The sequence below is a fragment of the Crocodylus porosus genome, unplaced genomic scaffold, assembly GCF_001723895.1.
Source record: "Crocodylus porosus isolate Cpor-Errol unplaced genomic scaffold, CroPor_comp1, whole genome shotgun sequence".
In the NCBI taxonomy this organism is placed as follows: Eukaryota; Metazoa; Chordata; order Crocodylia; family Crocodylidae; genus Crocodylus; species Crocodylus porosus.
The window spans coordinates 8,748,966-8,768,399 of NW_017728950.1; the positions used below are offsets into that span (position 1 = coordinate 8,748,966).

At 41.6% G+C, this 19,434-nt stretch overlaps 1 protein-coding gene across 1 annotated transcript in view; it reads right to left on the reverse strand.

Annotated features, from left to right (window-relative positions):
• The window catches only part of SPTLC1 (serine palmitoyltransferase long chain base subunit 1), a 58,732-nt gene that overhangs the window by 18,387 nt on the left and 20,911 nt on the right, over positions 1–19,434 (reverse strand). The window contains exons 6-9 of the mRNA XM_019555077.1: positions 12,861–12,993; positions 5,037–5,166; positions 1,586–1,675; positions 1,275–1,382 (exon numbers count right to left, since the gene is read on the reverse strand). Of these exons, the coding sequence (XP_019410622.1) occupies positions 1,275–1,382; positions 1,586–1,675; positions 5,037–5,166; positions 12,861–12,993 (461 nt within the window). The remainder of the gene's footprint in view (positions 1–1,274; positions 1,383–1,585; positions 1,676–5,036; positions 5,167–12,860; positions 12,994–19,434) is intronic.

Genomic DNA, 19,434 nt, shown 5'->3' on the forward strand with positions numbered 1-19,434 from the left:
CGCGCTCCTCGCCCTCCCTGGGGCCTATGCCACGCTTCCCGCGCTCCTCGCCCTCCCTGGGGCCTATGCCACGCTCCGTGCCCGCACGTGGGCCTGTGCTCGCGCTTCTCATGTGTCTGCCCGCACTGAGGTCTTCTACGCCCAACTCAGGCTTCCCAAGGTTGGGGCTCAGGCGGCCTTAGCCTTACCTGGCCCCCAGACCCGCCTTCTTGGGCCTACGCCCACTGGGCAAAATACGCCCCCCCCACGGGGCCGGGGTCACGACACCCCACAACGTCACGCCTCTCTCTGGCACTTACCCACAGTGCTAGCTCCAGCACCAATCACTGTGCCCTCCCAGGGCACCCAGGAACCCCTCCCCCCCACTCCAGGGGAGCTCCTAATGAGGCTTCCCCCACCCCTACAGCCTTGCCTGGTCCTCCGGTCTCTCACTCCGGGGCTTCTCGCTGCCCCCTATCAAAGCTGCGTCCTCTACGGCACCAGGACCCCCTCCCACGCTACTGCGGGGTCCCTATGAGGCCTCCTCCACCCCTTATAGACTCACCCGGTCCTCTGGTATTATACAAACAGCCCAACAGCAAAGCAAAGCTACCAGCCAACCGGCTCTAACTCAAAATAAGCCTACCGGCTATAACATAGGGTCCAGGCCCACCTGGCCCTCTTGCAAAGGCGTCTCAGTCAGGGTTCTCTCCACCCTCTCCACGGTGCGGCCCCTTAGGTGCTCAGGCTGCACCGCTCGTCTCTGCTCTGCTGGGCTCTCCTGCACCTCAGGCTGCCAGAAGGGAACTGCTGCTAGGCTTTGGCCTGGGCTGTTTATAAAGTCATGTGACCAGCCTGGCTGCTCCGGCAACCAACACCTGTGCTGTCTTAGGGAGCTTCAGCAGCCCTTATTCCTAATGTCAGTAGCAAGCACCCTAGTGCCCTGCTACACACACTATCCTCAAAGAATAAAAAATGGCACATCATTATTTCTCTTACTCTAACACGAATTATTCAACAAGACTTTGCCTAAACACATTTTATTCTTGGAAACAGAAGTCTGAGCCAAATTCAAATCCAGAGTGAATTGTAACGGGATATTATGGAAGAGGAGAGAGAGGGAGAGAAGACACATAAAAAGAGAATAGTGCAAGTTGCATTCTTCTCCTATCAGAATTCAGCACAGTAAGTAGAACTGCAGCCAAGTGTCAGCACTTGCCCTTCTTTACCGCTCCTACCCACACCAAAAAAGCCCAGAAAGAAACAAAGCTTTAGCGACATTTATTATCACTTACATTTATTCCAAAGTGTTCAGTAACTCCTCGCCCATGTTCTCCAAGGACTCCAAAGGAAAGGCTTTCCTCCAAAAAGATCCTCACTTTGTATTTATACTTCAATTTTATCTGGAGATTTATTCAATGGTGCAAAGCATACAAGACAGTCCAACGTTACTGACAGAATTCGGGAAAAAGTAAAAACACAGTGTTCCCACAGTCATATGAAAGACCCTATAAATTGTCCTGAATATTTTAGGCACATTAAATGCACCAAGTACTCATAACATAACATACAGCTTAAGAAATAAAAGAAAATCAAAACTACTTACCAATTCTGGAAGAGGACAAATATCTCCAGTATTCATATATAATCCCTCCACCACTATAAACCTGCGAATTACACGGGCTTTACGAGGATTCTTAGGAAACAAAAACATGCAGTTTCAGTATATACAGATTGTTACTGACAACAGAAGTTTGTTTGGTTTTTGTAAGAAAAAAGATAATCACTCATTTTGTGATACATTTATATCTTACAAGTTAGCACTTAAGCTCTAGCAATAATGTTAAATAACTCATAGGTGGCTAATTTTCTTTGGTTTTAGTGGGTTTTTTTAAAGTTCCTGCATCTTGCATCAAATTTAAGTTTCTCTGCCACTAAGTAGCAAATCAGTGATCGCTGACAGCGAAATGGCAGTCCTAAGTGGAAGAAAATATGGGGCTGTATATTTCAAAATGAGATCTCTACAACACAGCCAATAGAAACGTTTAGAAAAAAAGATCTTTATAATGTTCTCATTTACGGTTTTTCAGCATAAGGTGACAGTGGTTAGTTTCTCAATTTAACAGGATCTTGTTACTAAAGAGAACCTTTGTTCTATATTGTTCTGAGTGCACATCTGCCTTCTTTCCTTTAAAAGAACCATAAAAATTGCATTAATTATCCATGTGCTTAAGCTGTAAGCAGGACTCTTTACAGTTTCAACTTATGCTTACAGATTTTTGTGTATGTAATAAAAATATCAAGGCAGAATTTTTAATCAGTGCAGCTTTTAATATTTCTAGTGCATTTAACTCTTTGGGTCCTTTCCTGGGTTATTTGATTCTTTTGTAGGACAACTTAATTACCTATATTCAAGAAAAACTTTGCTTCTAAAATGGAACCTGAAAATACGGAGTTGACATATAACTGAAACAATTCTGTAACATGGAACTAAGATATTAATAAATTATAAGGCTAGAAGGAACTATCATTATCAGTCTGCCATCTAATGCAGGCTTTTTCAGTTTCATTTTAAAACTGCTGGCAATGGAAAAAACCACTACAACCTTTGTTAACATTCTTTCAATAGTTTATTATCCTTACCTAAAAATTCAGGCATTATTTTTAATCTGAATCTCTCTAATTTCAACTTCCAGCCATTTAATGTCATCTTCTGGAACAAAGAATCCTCTATGTCATTCTAGCCACTAGAGCTGTGCAAAGCTTCGGTCACTGATTTGATCTGGCAGAGATTTGGCCTGATTCGGTGACCAAATCTCTGAATCAAATCAGGAGCCACTTTAATCTCTCCAACTCAAATCAGAACCCTCTGAATCGATTCAGAGAGATTTGGAAAGATTCAATGATTCGGCAACTAGTGCCTCCTGGGCCTGGGAGGGCACCCGGTGTCCCCCCGTGGCTAATCGTCGAGCTGGGGGGGGCAGCATGCTTGGTGGCGGAACCAAAAGTGGACTGGAAGTGCTTGCGGTCCACTTCTGGCCTTGCTGCCAAGCCTGTGCCCCGCCCCCCGTCCCCCCCATGCTCCTGTGGGATGCTCCATCTGCCTTACTATCACAGTGTTCACGAGCCATGCCTGGTACCTGAAGGTACGTAGAAAAAACATTTAAAGCTGTGTCTATGGCCACATCGCTGATTATCTGAATCAACAATGAATCTTCAGATTCGGCCAAATTGAATTGGGGACAGTGATCCAAATGAACTAATCAAACCACTGTCCCCAATTTGGGCCAAATCTGAATCCAGATAGAATACAGCCTGTTTCGCACACCCCTATTAGCCACCTATACAGGCAATTATAGATTTTGATTAAGTCAGTCCTAACTGTTAACCATTCATGTGGCTCTTTTCTGAATCTTCTCTGATTATCAATACCCATCTAAATTACTGACACCATAACTAGACACAGTATTCCAGCAGTAATTGCCCCACTGTTAATACAGAGGTAATAGAACCCATCTACATGTACTCAATATTTCCTTGTTTATATACAATGGTTGCATTAACACTTCTGACACCACACAGAGAGCTCATATACAAGTGATCTTTCAACATGATACTGTTTCACCCTGTTTCAATTCAAAGTCTCCTCTCCTGCAAGCATGGTCTGGCATTCTCTGTTCCTAGATATAACTTCACATTTGGTTGTGCTGAAAATGACTAATTGCTTGTGACTGGGTTACCAAGAAATCCAGATAGCTATCACAAAAATTGAACAAATTGGAGAGTACAAAAATGGTTAGGGGCCTGGAGTACATGACTTGAGGAGAGGCTGAGGGAACTGGGCTTATTTAGTGTAGAGAAGAGAAGACTGAGAAGGGATTTAATAGCAGCCCTCAACTACCTGAAGGGTAGTCCCAAAGAGGATGGAGCCAGACTGTTCTCATTGGTGGCAGATGACAGAACAAGGAGCAATGGTCTCAAGTTGCAGCAAAGGAAGTTTAGGTCAGATATTAGGAAAAACTCTCTCACTAGGAGGGTAGTAAAACACTGGAACAGGTTACCCTGAGAGGTAGTGGACAAAGCCTTGCCTGAGATGATCTAGTTGGGAATGGTACTGCTTTAAGCATGGGGTTGGAGTAGATGACCTCCTTAGGACCCTTCCAACCCTAATTTTCCTATAATTCTATGAAAGGAACTCTTTAGATCTCTCTCCCTTCCAACCGTAATTTTCTATGATTCTAAAACAGTAGGGAAATCTCATCACCTCGGTGCAGACAGAAATGCAGCTCCCTGAGTAACTGAGAACACTTTGCAGGAAGAGTTCTGGGTGGAGGGAGCTCATTCTAGGGGTTCCCCAGCCACCTGGTGGGGTGGGGGGGCTCCAATATATCCTCCCAATTTTCCTGAGGGGACTGAAAAAAACCCAAACTGAACTCCCTCTGCTTCCTTTCCTCCCTCCCATTCTGGAAACAGCTCAAGCTTGGCCAGCAGTACAAAGAGAAGTTACAAAAGACGCTCTGTTTTGAAACGTCTTTATCTGACTCCTCATTCAATTGGCATTTTTTAGGCTGTTTGCAGCCATGCATTTATGTTTGTACATGGCTATAAACTGAGATCTGTGGCCAGATCAGGGGAAAATGATAATTTCTGTCTCCACCCTCATATACAATATAGTTTTATCTTAATTATTTAATTACAAAAATAGTATTGGTCTCTAGTTTCTAAATTGGTGTTAAGGGATTGTGCTAATTAAGTAGATCAGTTTTAAGTGGGATCAGTTATAAACACCTTTCTTTTAACATGTGTATAAGGGTACGAAACACTGTTTAGATTCCCGGTCCTTAGTGACCTCCCCTCTCCAACCTAATTCTCATCAGTGCAATTACAGTAAATGAACATGCAGCAGCCAAATCCATTTTAATTACATAAACAGTATTAAGAATTCAGTAGAGGTTTGTAGAAGACAAATAATAAACAATGAGTATTGTATCCATTCAAATATACAACCCAGTTAAAATCAGCAAAAGACTACAAACATTTCTTCAAAGGAGTTTTACCTTTTGATCTTCAATCTCTTGCTCTTTCAGTAGACGCTCAAGGTCATCCATATCATTATGTTTAAATAACTTGATGTTACTACGAGATGCCTGTAATCCTTTCTGAATAGCAAAGCAGGCAGCTTCATCACTGTAAATACAGAAATGCTTGAAGTTTGTGTTTAGCTTGATAATTCTAAAGTACTCAAAATTGGTATGATACTAGTACAGACGAAGTTTGAAAAATGTGAATTCCTGAAAGAGGGAAGTTGGTTAATACCCCTTTTAGACTGCTTTGCATTTGAGCTTCCCTCTACTCATACATGTAGTTAAATATTACACAGTGCTGTAACTGACACAAAAACTTATTTTTAAAGTCTCTTAGCCCTTCTGGCTATATGGAGACATCTTTGTATTTTATTCATTAAATACAAAGTCCAGAGGTTGTCCAAAGCATGTACTGGTCTCTGGGGATCATATAGAATTACTTCCTAATTTTTGAACTACACTGAACTGCTTATATATAATGGTACTTCCCTTGAGTCCAACCCTTTATAGATTTGCTATACAATAATACCCCTACAACAGTGGTCACCAGCTTTCACTGGCCCATAAGCAACAATACTGAGTAAATAATATGTTGAAGGCAATAATTTGCTGTAATTCTCCCATCAATTTCAGTTTTAACTTTTTAATTTCCTGTGTCTGCAAGCAATGCTGGAGGCTGTCATGCTGCCTGTGAAACACGTGTTGAGGACTCCTGCCCTGTAATTACACTCCTCGCTTTCCATCAGCCTTAGCAGCACATTTGCACAGTACAGACAACAAATTGAAGCAATGTGCAGTAGACATGCTCACTAGTGTTGACAACACTCAGAACCTCATTCCTTCTCTTTTATCCTACCTTTTAAGGACTGTCAGAGTTCCAGGCATAAGCCATTTCTTGAGAGCTTGAAAAACATGCATAAATCTTTCCCCACTAAACGTTTTTAGAAAGGTAGCAGTTGCATATATTAAGAAAACTATTTAAAGTTCAAAATAGATTCCTCTTTCTGCACATTCAATAATTAAGCATTACAACAGCAACTTCATTTTCATATACCAAATCCCTAATTTGCGATACCAAGAATAGCATTTTGCTTTAGTGCGAAATGCTGTATGGCACTGAAGTGGAGACTGCTAGTGGAAAAGAGCTAATAATACAACATATCCAGTTTAAAGATTCTTCACTGACTCAATGCAGTAAATGCTAATCCGCCTTCATTTAAAATACGAATCTGCAAACTACAACTTCTGTTAGAGAGCTAACCGAGTTGGTTGGACTAGAGAATACAGTTCTAACCACGTGTCTGCTACTGTGGTTTATGCCATGGGTATATGTTCTCCCAGAAAATAATCTAACCTAATGTATAGCTTATTTTCTTATTATAAAGTGGACTGCATTTCTCACTAGGAAAATTTTGAGAAGAGAGATTAGATCTTAGGCTTTTCTGTTTATCCAGCAGAACCTTTCTGTTAGCTTTGTGGTTGTATAAGCATTTTGTATGGTAGAAAAGACAAGGATTAGTATCTGTCAAAAAAACTCTTCGGCTATTATGCAGTTTTCTTCATTAACTTTGCAAAAAATATTTTTTTAAGACACACTTATTACAAGTTTGTCAACTAGTTTTTATATTATGGCAATAATCGCTTGTCAGGTAGGAAACCACAGAGGCTGCGGCACAAGCTCATTATTTTTAACATTAGCAAATACAATCACTTCCAAGCTTACGTTTTCTTGATACCAATGTATTTAGTATGTTCTTAGAATGCCAGAACACAAAAAAAATGAGATCCTGGTTTCTTGCCTGGTATAGTTGTTTCATAACTATTAAGTTTCAAAGTTTCATAAAATATCACACATCATGCAGGTCTTAACAGACAAAGCTTTTTAAAAAAAATTCTGCAGAGCATTTTTTTTTAAGTTTGCCCTAATCAAGTAACATTTGAAAATAATTAGTCCTGGGGAGCAGACAACTGTGTTAAGTTGTTTTAAATCATCTCTTAAAACAGTAATTCCAGTATTGACTGGGTCAATATTAGAGGGAAATGTTAGGACTGCTGTCCAATTCTTCAAGTTCTTGAGGATCAGATTTGGGTAGAATAAAGGATATTCACTTCTGCACAGTACAGGTGCAAGCCAGCATAACACTTCATGGCTACTTTGAAGTATATATTCCTCCTCCCCAATACATATACTTTATATGCAACTCCTATTCACAACAATTATACCTCACAGCATGCAATATGCTGGGCTGATCTTAATATTTCTACAGGACTTGCAAGATAGAGCAAACATTATATACAAGTATTTTCATATTTTGTTATAAAACATATTAGTGAACATCCAGTTCTATTCTACTGATTATAAAGAAATGACAGTAATTATAACCATAAGTTTAAGAATGTCCCGAGTCTTTGTGACCTTTAATGAATGGGAGTAATTTATTCTTGTAAGCCACATGCAGCTAAAACAGCTTGTGGTTTTTGTTTTGTTTTTTAATCTCCCCTGTCAATTCTTTCTGAAAGTTTCAATTGACTGATGTGAACGCACTTGCACAAGTGTGAAAGGGTACAATCTCAAAAGGTACTGATTACAGTTATAGAAGAAGGCATGATTTGTCTTGCAAAATATTTTGATTTGTATAAGAAAGAAAAGGCTTATCTTGTAGATCTGGGCTAACAGAAAAGTTATCTTGTGCTTGGCAAGAGGATTAGGTTTTATATGGGAATTAAAATAGACCTAGAATTGATGCTTTTTTTTTTTTTATTTTTTTATATAAAAGTGAAGTCACCTTTCAGCATAGAACTGTATTTGAAGGGTAAACTTGGGCAAGCTTGATTTTGATGCGACAGACTGAACATTCCTTAAAAATATGGTATCTTATTTATCTTATTTTATAATCAGTTGTAAGTTCTCAACAGACTCTGCTCTGTTGAAGTGCAGTGTTTGGTACAGTTCTCTTATTTTCCAAGTACATAAGTGATTATAGCATGGGTAAGGACAACCTGAAACCAAACAGGGCAACCCAGAAAGCAGCAAGAATATTTCTGGAAGTGTTTATTTTGGAAAAAACAACAAAATAAAAAAAAATATATAGAAAAAAGAAGATTCTATTGCTTCCAAAGTTGTCTCTCAGGAATTTTGGCATAACTGAATGTCTGAACACCTAAGAAAACTATGCTGTAGCCCCAGTATCTCAACTCAAGTATACTGCCACAGTATATTTGCCATTTTTTCCAAGGGCATAGTTACTGATTTCATTATGTCATTCCTTGGCAGTAATTGGCAGCAGGCCAGCTATACTGGTCATGAGCATGAGTGACCATCACAAAGGGATGTCACAAAGATTGTCTCAGCAAGGGTACAGAAATGAGATTTAGACATTCCCTTTCTTTCCATCCCTTTTTCAGTAAGAGCTCAACAGTTCATCATCCCTCATTACAGCCCTAACCAGATTTGCATATGAACTATTTTTGCTCTGTTAGAGCTCTCGACACATTTTTGCAAGAGATGGCCTCTCAGCAAAAAGTTTTAGAGAAACTACATAAGGCAAAATAGATTTGCTGTTAAGCTAGGGACAGACATTCAAAAAGCCTGAGCCTGAACTGATTTAATCTTTTACAGTTTAGTCTAACCTGGCTGAACCAGTTTGTAGCTGTACAGACATCCCAGAAATGCTGGCACATACCTGCAGTAGCTCAGGCGATAAGCCGGGCAAGGGGGTGGGGGGAGAAGAGGAGGGGGAAGCACTAGAGTAGCCCTCCCTTTCGTTCCTTAGTGCTGAGATGAGGGGGGCATGGCTAGGTTTAGGCAAGACACTCTGACTAGGAAGGGGTCACCCCTCCCCCTCCTGACCAGCCCAGTAGGGGATTGATAACACAGTGTTTATCACCCCCAACTCAGGGTTTATCAGCCCATTAAGAAAACAGAGGGACATTACAAGCTACCTGTTGATTCTGTCTTTGTCCCATCTGCCACAGCACAAATTGTAGCCAGCATGTGGCCTGCTAGCTAATGCTGAGAAGTGTCTGTCTAAGGTAGAGGGGACAGGGGAATAATCCCTGCTTAGCAGGGAGTAGGGAGAGAAGTAGGGGGGAAAATCAGAGAGAAGTCAGAGAGACAACTGAAGTTTCTGCTGAGCTGCAGCCAGGGAGCAGAGAGGAGGGGCCAGCTCTGCTGTGGAGCAGAAAGCCCCGCCAAGCCTGGAGAACATGCTGGGAGACTCTGGTTTATTTTATACCAGCAAGGGGTCTGGGACAGACATTGCATAAACTGGTTTGATCCAAATCAGTTAAGTCTGATACTACATTCAACCAGGCTTATCTCAAACCGGTTTCAGCCATGTTCTAACTGGTTTATGTGCACTGAACATCTGTTCTGTTACAGGTTTAAATCAGTTTCTGATCACTTAAAGTGGTTAATGTGCAATGTCTGTCCCTATGTGGAATTAAAGCAATTCAGTTCCAAGTCAAAAAGGATGTACTGCATTCAAATCCAAGATGAGCCCCCCACCCCCACATCCCTTCCCCATTAAGCATGAGAGAAAAATACCTTGTCAGAGTTGAGTACTGACTTAGACAGGCAGCTACTGTAGTTTGGGGACACAGCTGCTCCCTGACTGCGCTGGGGTGGCTCATGTAGCAGGGGAGGGGGGTGTATAGCAGGTGGAGCACAGAGGAGACTGCAGAGTTCAGCGGTTGTAGAGGAGCCTGCACTCTGTGGGAAGTGGGGAAGGAAGACCCCCACCATGCAGTCTCCCCCATGTTCCTCCTGCTGCATGCTCCCTCCCCCACCACATGAGTCACCCCAGCCCAGCCAGGCAGCAGTGAAGGCGATAGCAGTAGTAAAGAGGGGACCATCATGTAGCTTCAGGGAAGCTCCTCCAGCTCCAGCTCTGACCCAGGCCCAGGGCTGGAGTTGCCACTGCCATTTGACTTGCCAGGCCAGGGCCAAACCCAGAAGCATCCCATAGGGTAAGCAGTGGCAGTGGAGTGGGGATGGGGAGAGGCAAGCAGCAGAAGGCAGAAGGTGGGGAGAACCTAGCAAGTGGGCAAGCACCAGAGGGCACAGACATAAGGTGGTAGCAAGGGATGGGGGCCTGGCTGCCTCAGACCTACCTGCCTGCTGCTGTTTTCTCTGCCAGAGGAGTGAGAGGGACAAGTTTAAGATACCCCCCACCCCTGCTAATAATTAGAATCTATACAAAGAAACTTAAATTTATAATTTTCCATGTATAGAATCTAATTACTGGGAGGTAATTCAAAGTCTTCTTGGACTTGGATTATATAGTAAATATAAGTAAAAACACTGTGCAATATTTCACTAGAGCAAATTATAGTGCAAGAAGTTTAAAGAACATTAGCCTCTGCGCCTTGGTAGGATCTTGACAGTTTGTAGATCAAACCAAATGTGGGAGCTCTTCTATTTCAGATGGTCTAGATGGGATACTGTACTCTTTCTGATACTCTTGTTTTGCAGCATGGTGTAAGAATGGAGGAGAGGAACTGGAAGGTAGCTCTATGAGTAAACATCTGCACCCTAGTTCAGCATCTAGTTTATATCCTCTTCTGTAGCTTATTAGCTCTGCCAGTAATTGATTGCTCAATTACCAGGAAATTAAGCAACTCCCTAACATACACAAGTGGTTTTCTAATCCCAGATCAACTAACAGAGCAGCACCCTCCAACGCTACTGCACCGTAGAATATCCAAGCCCATAACTAGTGAGAGAGCCCCATCCATCCACCAACCTGGCCCACAAAGGTTCTCAAAATTACTGTAAATTAAATCTTAGTTTTTCTAAAAGTAAATATGACATAACATCATAGTCTTTGTGGACTGGTAGCCTAGAATGAATCTGTTTTGAGATGCACTGAAATAAATGAGAACTCACAGAGGTTGGGTGAGGTCCTGCATGACCAGAAAAAGGCACATATAATGCCCATCTTTAAGAAAGGGAATGGGGAGGATCTGGGGAGTTAGGAAACAGTCTCTCTGACTGCAATACCTGGAAAGATTACATGGTAGCTCATCAAGGAATCTGTTCCTAAGCACCTACTGGAAAATACGGTTACAAGAAACTTCCAGTAAGAATGCATTTAGTCATGCTTTGATTTTCTTCTATGACGACGTGGTAGGCTCTATGTAGGGAGAACACTGGGTGTGCCATACCTTACAAGGAAGGCTTTTGATACTAGCTTCCATGACAATCTCACTAGTAATCTAAAGAAATGCAGACTAGTTGAAAGTACTGTAAGATAGATACATAAGCAGCTGGGTCATCTACCCAGCCCAATGTGCTTCCCTTTAGTAAGGTTTTCTCCATTTCTGGGTCAAGTTAGCCATCCAGGCTGCTTGGGGAAGGGGAGCATGAGGTATGATTTGCTTCAAGAAATTCAGGACAACTAAGGACAAAGGTTGTAAAAGTATCTTGAGTTCCAAAAGATGAGGAAAGTGTAAGAAAAAGTGATGGCAGGCTACCTAAAGCTAGACAGACGGCAGGAAGAATTGATAAGCTAAAGATTCGTGAATAATAAAGCAGCAGATTCTTTACCGGATCTGGCTGGCTGTGCCTCTGCCTGCAACCATGCTGGAGCTGGACGGTTGGATGCTGTGCCTGTGTTGCCAGTTTGTTCCTAATCCCTGCCCCTTGGCTGCAGGGGGGGTACAACTTCTAGCAGGTAGTGAAATGAATGGGCTGGGCAACTTCTATCTGTTCCCAGGCTGCAGCTGGAGAGCAGAAGGGGGAGAGAGCAGGAAGAAGTTGCAGGAGTACAGATGCAGCTTCCAGGTACAGCTCCCCACATTGGTATTCACAAACCTACCTTCAGAGTGGGCCAGAGCCCACAATAATCAAGACTTGCAGATTTTTTTTTTACCCATTGCAAAGATCACATTACTAGGTCATCCAGAAAGAATATCTGCCTTCAGCAACCCCCAGTGCTATTCCGGAAGCCCATTCTCTCTAATCTACATACTTTTTCAGACACTGTGCCACAGAGCGTGTCTATGCAAGCAAAACAAGCTTTTACACAGAGGCCCAGGTAGGACAGACTGACATAATGTGCTGTCACAAAATAATTCTTAAATACGACTCAATAACCCAGAATGTTCCTTCACAGATCCTAGTGCCTAACTTAGGTAACTGCAGTGGCAATGTGAAGACTGCACATGGGTGGGAGTCAAACAGTGCTTTTACGTAGACACATATGCATTCTTGGCTTACTCAGGCAACTTCCATCCATCCAAACATGGTATTTTCATCCATGTTTCTGAATCAAGGTAAACTCTGCAGTGACCTATCCACAGAGAACTGAAGATTTACGAAAAGGACGGTGCTAGCCTCTCTGCCCAAATGAACCTTCTCAAAAAGTGTTGCAGGAAGCATGCAGCTGATTGGAAGTAGTTTTTCTGCAGTGATGAGGCCATCATTAGGATAAGCCAATGTAAAATATGTAAATCAGCAATCATCAAAAACACTACACTCAGGTTCACCAATAGCTGATTTAAGATGAAACAGTTTCAGGTTCATTTTAAAACAGAGGAATGGCCTAATAGCTTCAAGATTTGGAGACGACTTGCCCTAAAACAGCCTTTGCATCCTCCCTCAGTTGCACTATACACTTCCCAAGCATATTTTAAAATTAATGTTCATAGACTACATTGGGACAGAGATGTCTGGCTAGAGAATACCAGATCTTTGAACAAGGTGCCCCTAAAACGATCAGTGCTAAAGAATCCAAGTAATACCTATCTGCTCCCTCCAACACAGAGTTTTTACTCCAGAAGATAAATGTTACTTACACAAATACAAGGTCTCCTCTTTTCGAATATGCAGGAATAGCACTGGCAATTGTGGCAAATCCATATGAATATATTATGGCTTCCTCAGTTCTCATAAATTTTGCTAGTCGATCTTCCAACTCCAAGTGTACATCTATTTGAGAAAAGGTTAAAAAAATCCTACAGTCAAATCATTTTTACAGCTGAAAGACTGAATATTGATGATTTAATAGTCTGTGTTCAAATATATAGAAGTCATCTGCTGAAACACGAATTTTCTTCCAAAAATGTACATAATGAATTAAATATTAAATTAACCGATTAACCCAGTCTTACTTGGGATTGATAAACTTCTCTGTAGTCTCTTTAGATATTCCAACAGTCATGAGAATAAGTATTTGATTTTAAATGCAACAAACGTGTCAAATGTGCTTGTGTTCTCTCTCTCATAATAAAAATAAATTCCTTATGCTTAATCCCTTATGCTAAACACTACAGGGCAGATTTTTTTTTGTCCTCTTTACTCTGCACATAGTACAAAGAGATCCTGGTTTATAACTAAGCGATCTAGGTCGGGGTGGGCAATTATTTTGGCTGGAGAGCCACTTAATGAGTTTTGGTGAGCTGTCGAGGGCTGCCAAGGTAGCCCCACCCCCTAACAGGTACCCTGCCCCCTGGTCACCATTTTGGGGCTGGAAGTCCCACCCCTTAAGTCCTGACTTTTGCCACTGGAAGTCCCTCCCCTTACCCCCGAAAGTACTCCTTTTGGGAAGCAGGTTTGCCAACTTGGAACCAGAAAAAAATAAGTTATATACTAAAAATCAAACATTGACAATAAGATACTTTAAACATTGACAATAAGATACTTTAAATTTTTTTTTTTTTTAAAAGTCCTGATTTGTGTATGTTTGCATTGTGCATATAGTGGCGATTGCATAATATCACAAAATGAAGTCTTACTTTTGCAGCAGGTGTTGGGGGTATGGGATTTATAGGGGAGTGAGTGAGTGAGTGAACATATATGTATTTAAGGGAGGTTGTGGGGGTATGTGCAGATATGGGTGGGTATTGGGGGGGTGTATGGGTGTGTGGGTGGATATGGGGTTTGTGGGGGAGCTGTGGGAGGATGTGATGGGGTATGCGCACATAGCAGTGAGCAGGACTCTCCCCAGAGGTGTGTGGGGGAGGGCGGGGTGTGCATGGGAGGCCTCTGCGCATGCTCCCCTGAACCAGTCAGTGCCCACCCCACCCTGCAAAAGCCTGGAATCTGCATGCCCTGCAGCACCTCCCCACCACAGCCTGCAGCACACAGCCCCTGCCCTGCCCCACACCCACTCCAGATGAGAAAGGAGCAGCCAGAACCCATGCACACGGCTCTAACCTCAGCCTGCCCTGCACTTGGTCTGCACTGCCCACCTGTGGCATGTACTGGCTGCCCCCTGGGCATGCAACAGGACTAGGGTGACTCCTGGCTGGACTGCCTTTTGAGACAGCCCAGGCAGTGGCAGCTCCTTCCCGCTTCTACTGGCCCTACTCCCACGGTACCAGTGGGTACCCATGCACGTAGCCCCAACCTGGTCTGCCCCACACATGCTCTGGACTTGCCTGCACTGAGCACCAGCAACTGCCTGGCAAAAACCATTCTTTGGCGCAAGGGAAAAATGCCCTCCACCGCTGCCAGGCTCTTCCTGCTACAGCTGCCCAGACCCCATGCTGGACTGCCCTGCACCTCTGCCACCTCCAGGCTACTCAGCATAGGTTGACTTGGCACAGCACAGCACAGCACAAGCTCACAACTTATTCCTTAGCCACAACCCCTTGAAAGTGTTTTTTATTTTTGGTAATTTGATTCAACAGTGGCAGACATACTTAGGTACACTCCAGATCAAGAGCAGCTAGAACACCTCTATCATAACTTCACATGGAAGAATACAGATTGTGGCCTTTGAAATTACATGCAGAACACATACTTCATACAAGTGTAAAAAGCTTGTTTTAAGAAACTTTGCTACCGCATTCTTCATATCCAAATGACAACTGGACATACCAGACTGAATCCCTTGGTAGTCTGGAAACTGAATGAACTTTGACTCAATTATGAAAAGAGAAGCCTGAGTAGGATCTGGCAGCAAAAGTAGCGACCATATTAAAATTTACTGTATATCATTAAACTAATTCAGAAGAGAATACTGAAGAATGCAGCCCCATCAGCTGAAGAATGCAGAGAAAAGCTGAACTATGGCTTTGAGCCTGAAGCTATGAATTGCCTAAAGAAAGTTTCCTCAGAAAGCATAAACAAGGAATAACCTTAAGCACTTTATTAAAGAAATTTGGTCCAAAGACATCAGGAGAATATCAAGCATCTAAAGGGGTGCAGAGTCCAATTTTAGAGTTTAACTGAACTTTAGTTAATATAGTATATGTTGTGAAGGGGTACTACCTTTAGAAAAATATGGCAACATGGCCAGAAGCAACCACCAAGTGAGTAGAATTTAATACTTTACAAGTATGATAAGCTATAGAAGTGTTGCCATAGAGCGAAAGTCAGACCGTGAGGTCTGTAAAAGTTGGGAACTATGGCTATTGCGAGGAAAGAATAAGAACTCACGTAGGACACACAAAGTATCTGTAGCGTGATCCGAGAAGCCCCCCAGATTTTTACATGATCTGTGGAATTGAAACATCAAGATAAGCTTATCAGTGGCTTCTCTACTGCGACAAAAATCACTTCATCAAAAGAAAATCCAAGTAAGGGTTCATCTTCATTGCAGCAATTAGTGGAACATTAATGTTCCACCCTGTAGCTTAGTGAGGGTGAACTGTTACAACTGTCATATAACAGGACCTAACATGCAAGATTCATGATTCTCACACAAACCGTGATTTTGGGCAGGCTGCATGAAAACACACAGGCTGTGCACTTTTGGTGGGCTCCCGGGAGGGGAACTTACCAAAAAAGCCCCATCGTGGTCTGCCTGTGCAATTGGCCAGCAGCCGCCTCAAATTTGGCAGACCCCCTAGTCATATTAGCTGCATTTGTACTGCAATCTGAAAGCACAACTGTAACGTCCTTACCCATACCAGTTGAGTCTGTCATTGCTGAGTTTCACTTTGCTAGCACATGCTGAAGTCCATGCTGATGGATCCTCACTGCTATTATACTACCCACGCTAGTTAGATTAAGCTATCAGGTTTATGTTTCCTCCAGGTACAGCCTACTAATTTCATTTGCTCTGTGGACATACCCACAACGTGGTTCAAGCACGCAGTACAAAATGACTGAATTAGCAACCAAGGAGTATGAGCTGTGCTGCTTCCAGTTTGCAAAGGCAGACCTACACTACTCAAGCACTGCATCTTCAATGAGCCAGTATCCTTATTTTCAGGCTAGCTAGCTTGAGTTTCAAGTATCATTTAACTGTAAATAGAGATTTACATGCGAGTGGGAGTTGAGTTGAAGATAGTTATACCTTGATCTTGCTTTACAGTAAAAAAAAAAAAACTGAGGAAAAAGAAGAAATACAGAAGGAAAGAAATGAAAAAGCTAATGATGGCCATTCTGGAGTCACTTTTACATACAATTAAAAGGACTGCACGGGAGATGGGTGGAAAATTGTGAACTACTTGATCAACAAGAAACAAATGTCTATCAGTTGCAAGCATTGACCATGACATTTGTAACACATCTCAAAATGTATCTGGGACCAACAACAAAAAAAATAAACATCCCCTCCCCCCCCCCCAAATGACCTATAACACTACATTCATACATTTTATAGACATTAGGGCTGGAACTACCTCTTCATAGAGGCACATTGTACATTTGGGGGAGGGGAGGATGTACAATGGATACTTAGAATTTACCCAGCACTTTACATAAATTCATCCTGAAGGTATTCCACTGACAGGGAAGTATCTTCTATACAGACAGGGAGAAATCAAGAGTTTTTGGTTGATATTGCCTATAGCTATATTAAGTTGTAGCAGAATTGAGACCAAAATGCGTGACATCCTATCTCCTGAGCAATGTTTAACCACCATCCTTCCTTTTATGGCTGAAAAATAACAAAACAATGGGCAGCAAGCAACTAGGCTGCTGTATATCAAGCAAGCTGAAAGCAATGAAGTGGCTGCATCTTGGTACAGTGGTGAAGGGCAACATAAAGCACCTAAGAGAGACATAGTCCTGCTAAGAGTGAATTACCATACAACTTCATGGTCAAGAATGCTTAAATTATCATGGAAGAAAGGCATAACATGTAGCTTCCCATGGAAAAAGCAGAGTCAACAGCAAAACTAATATCCTTAACTTAATGTTTAAATCTGAGAAATCTTTCAGACAGGGCCATAAACAAACAAATTTCCCCAGAGAAGACATCTTTAACCTATAACCAGATTTCTACCTTTCTAGAAGTGAGAGAGACTTCTAAGCCATGCAGCTACCAAATGTTATGCAAGGATTCTTTCAGAGCAGAGACCAAACTTCCAAAGTCTACAGGAAGTATGTATCACCATCATAATGATTTTTTAATTTTAGATAGCATCCCACTTCATATGCAACATTCTAAAAATCAAATTCCCAAAACAGAATATTTTAAATCCAAGGGACTGCCAGTTGACAACCACCACAAATCAACTCCCACGTTCTACAGTAGTGCCAGACAACATTCCTCATTTGCTGAACCCACCATATATACCATATACAGTCTACTGTAGGAAAAGCCAGCCCCTGACTGAATGGTCAAAGTCACCTGCCACAAGATTGGCAGGACTTTATTAAGAATCCTGAAAAGGTCCAAGTCTTAGGAACAAAGAAAAGCAGGAACCTTAGACAAAGACCCAGTTAGAAAATTGGTACGCTCTCAGTGCACTTTAAATTGAATAGACATCAACTACTCAATTACATTGGCTGCCGACAGGTGTGTGTGCGTGTGTGTGTGTGTGGGGGGGAAACCTCACTTTACCAAAGGAAGCGGTATGTAGTTTGACCTGGCTCTGCAGCGTCTGTATAGATCAGGCACGTCGGTTGGGCTTTTTGGCACTTTTATCTTATAGTTTAGACAATCAGCAATAGCTAATTCAGCAATTAGATAAATGCAACAAAAAAGCCCTGTTAAAGCATCTGATCTATACAGACGTTGGGTGAGCTGGGTCCACCTAACGTGATGCCCAGAGATGTGGGGCAGAAAATGTTCCAAAATGGAAATTTTTCCAGTGCTTTATTTTTCCATGGGAAATTTTCCATTTCTAAAAATTCATTGTTTCATAAAATGCATTAGTAACAATCAAGAGATGCCAATACAATATTAGGCAAGCTTGGCAGTTTCAAAGTTGTAATGGTTTTTCAGGTGATTATCCCTACAAAGTGTGTAAGAGTGTACATGTTTTATTGATTTGTAAAACAGAAGGGTAAATAGATTCACATAATAATCCAAACCAAAAATCAAGTTAGAAATTCAGCTAATTGGCTGTGCAGGTCACATAAAAACCAAAGCTAAAATTCTTATTTCATCTCAGACTGCAAGTGAAAGCAAAACTAAAACTAAGATTATTTTTTGTTTCACTTTCAGTTCAGCAAACATACACAGCAATGTGTCAATTCTTTTCTGGAGTTGGGGAAGTTGGAAGTGGTTGCACAAGATCTGTTAGTTTTTTAGTGCTTTTGCCTTGAAGTAGTCATAATAATGCCTAATCAGAAAAAAAAAAAAACTAGTGTGGGCATCATTAGAGAGAAGTTCAAGCCACTAAAGGAAGGAAGTTGGTAGTTATAAATATTGCGGGCAGGAGTATGCTAACAACACAACAAGAATAAAGAAACATTTAATAACATATAGAAACTGCCCTGAAAGAGTACAAGCCATATACAGAAAGCTAATACAACAAAGTGCTGGAACAACATCCCGAGAATTACATCAGGAATCCTATATAATTAAATAAATCAATATGTTAAACAACACATAGTATAGACTAGCATCTATATTGTTTTAAAACATTATAATTTTAGAAGTTGTTAATGCAGGTCTGGAATATTATTTATGTATTTAAAATATTTGTGTCCTGCTTTTCTGCTTGCACTAAGCACCCAAAGTGGCTTAGGCTTAACAGTAATATTTAAAAAATTACATAATAGATAATTTGTTAACTATTTCAACCCAGCAGAGAAAATTCAAAATTTTCCAGGAACCCCACATCTCTGGCAATGACTCTTCTGGTCATGTGCTGGGCTTGGCAAGGGGCTCACCAAGTTGAAATTTACGTGCTGTTTTGCTTCGTTTTGTTTCTTTACGTCTGTAAGCAGCCATTAGTTTTAAGAGATCACATCTAATGCTGGATGATGCAGTCAACAGATGCCCTTTCACTATCTGTCAACCGCCAATTCTACAGATAAGATCATTTGCCGTGAGAAAACAAAATAGATAAATAACCAAAGAATCACAGAGAGCTACCAAAATCAAGCACAGTATTATTTAACAAGGAATTTGGAATTCATAATTCTCTTTTTGAAAAGGACAGGAGACAAGCATGGAACTTGTCTTATTCACAAAAGCCTATAATCACAATTAGCTGAAGCAATTACAAAAAGATGAGGGAGAGA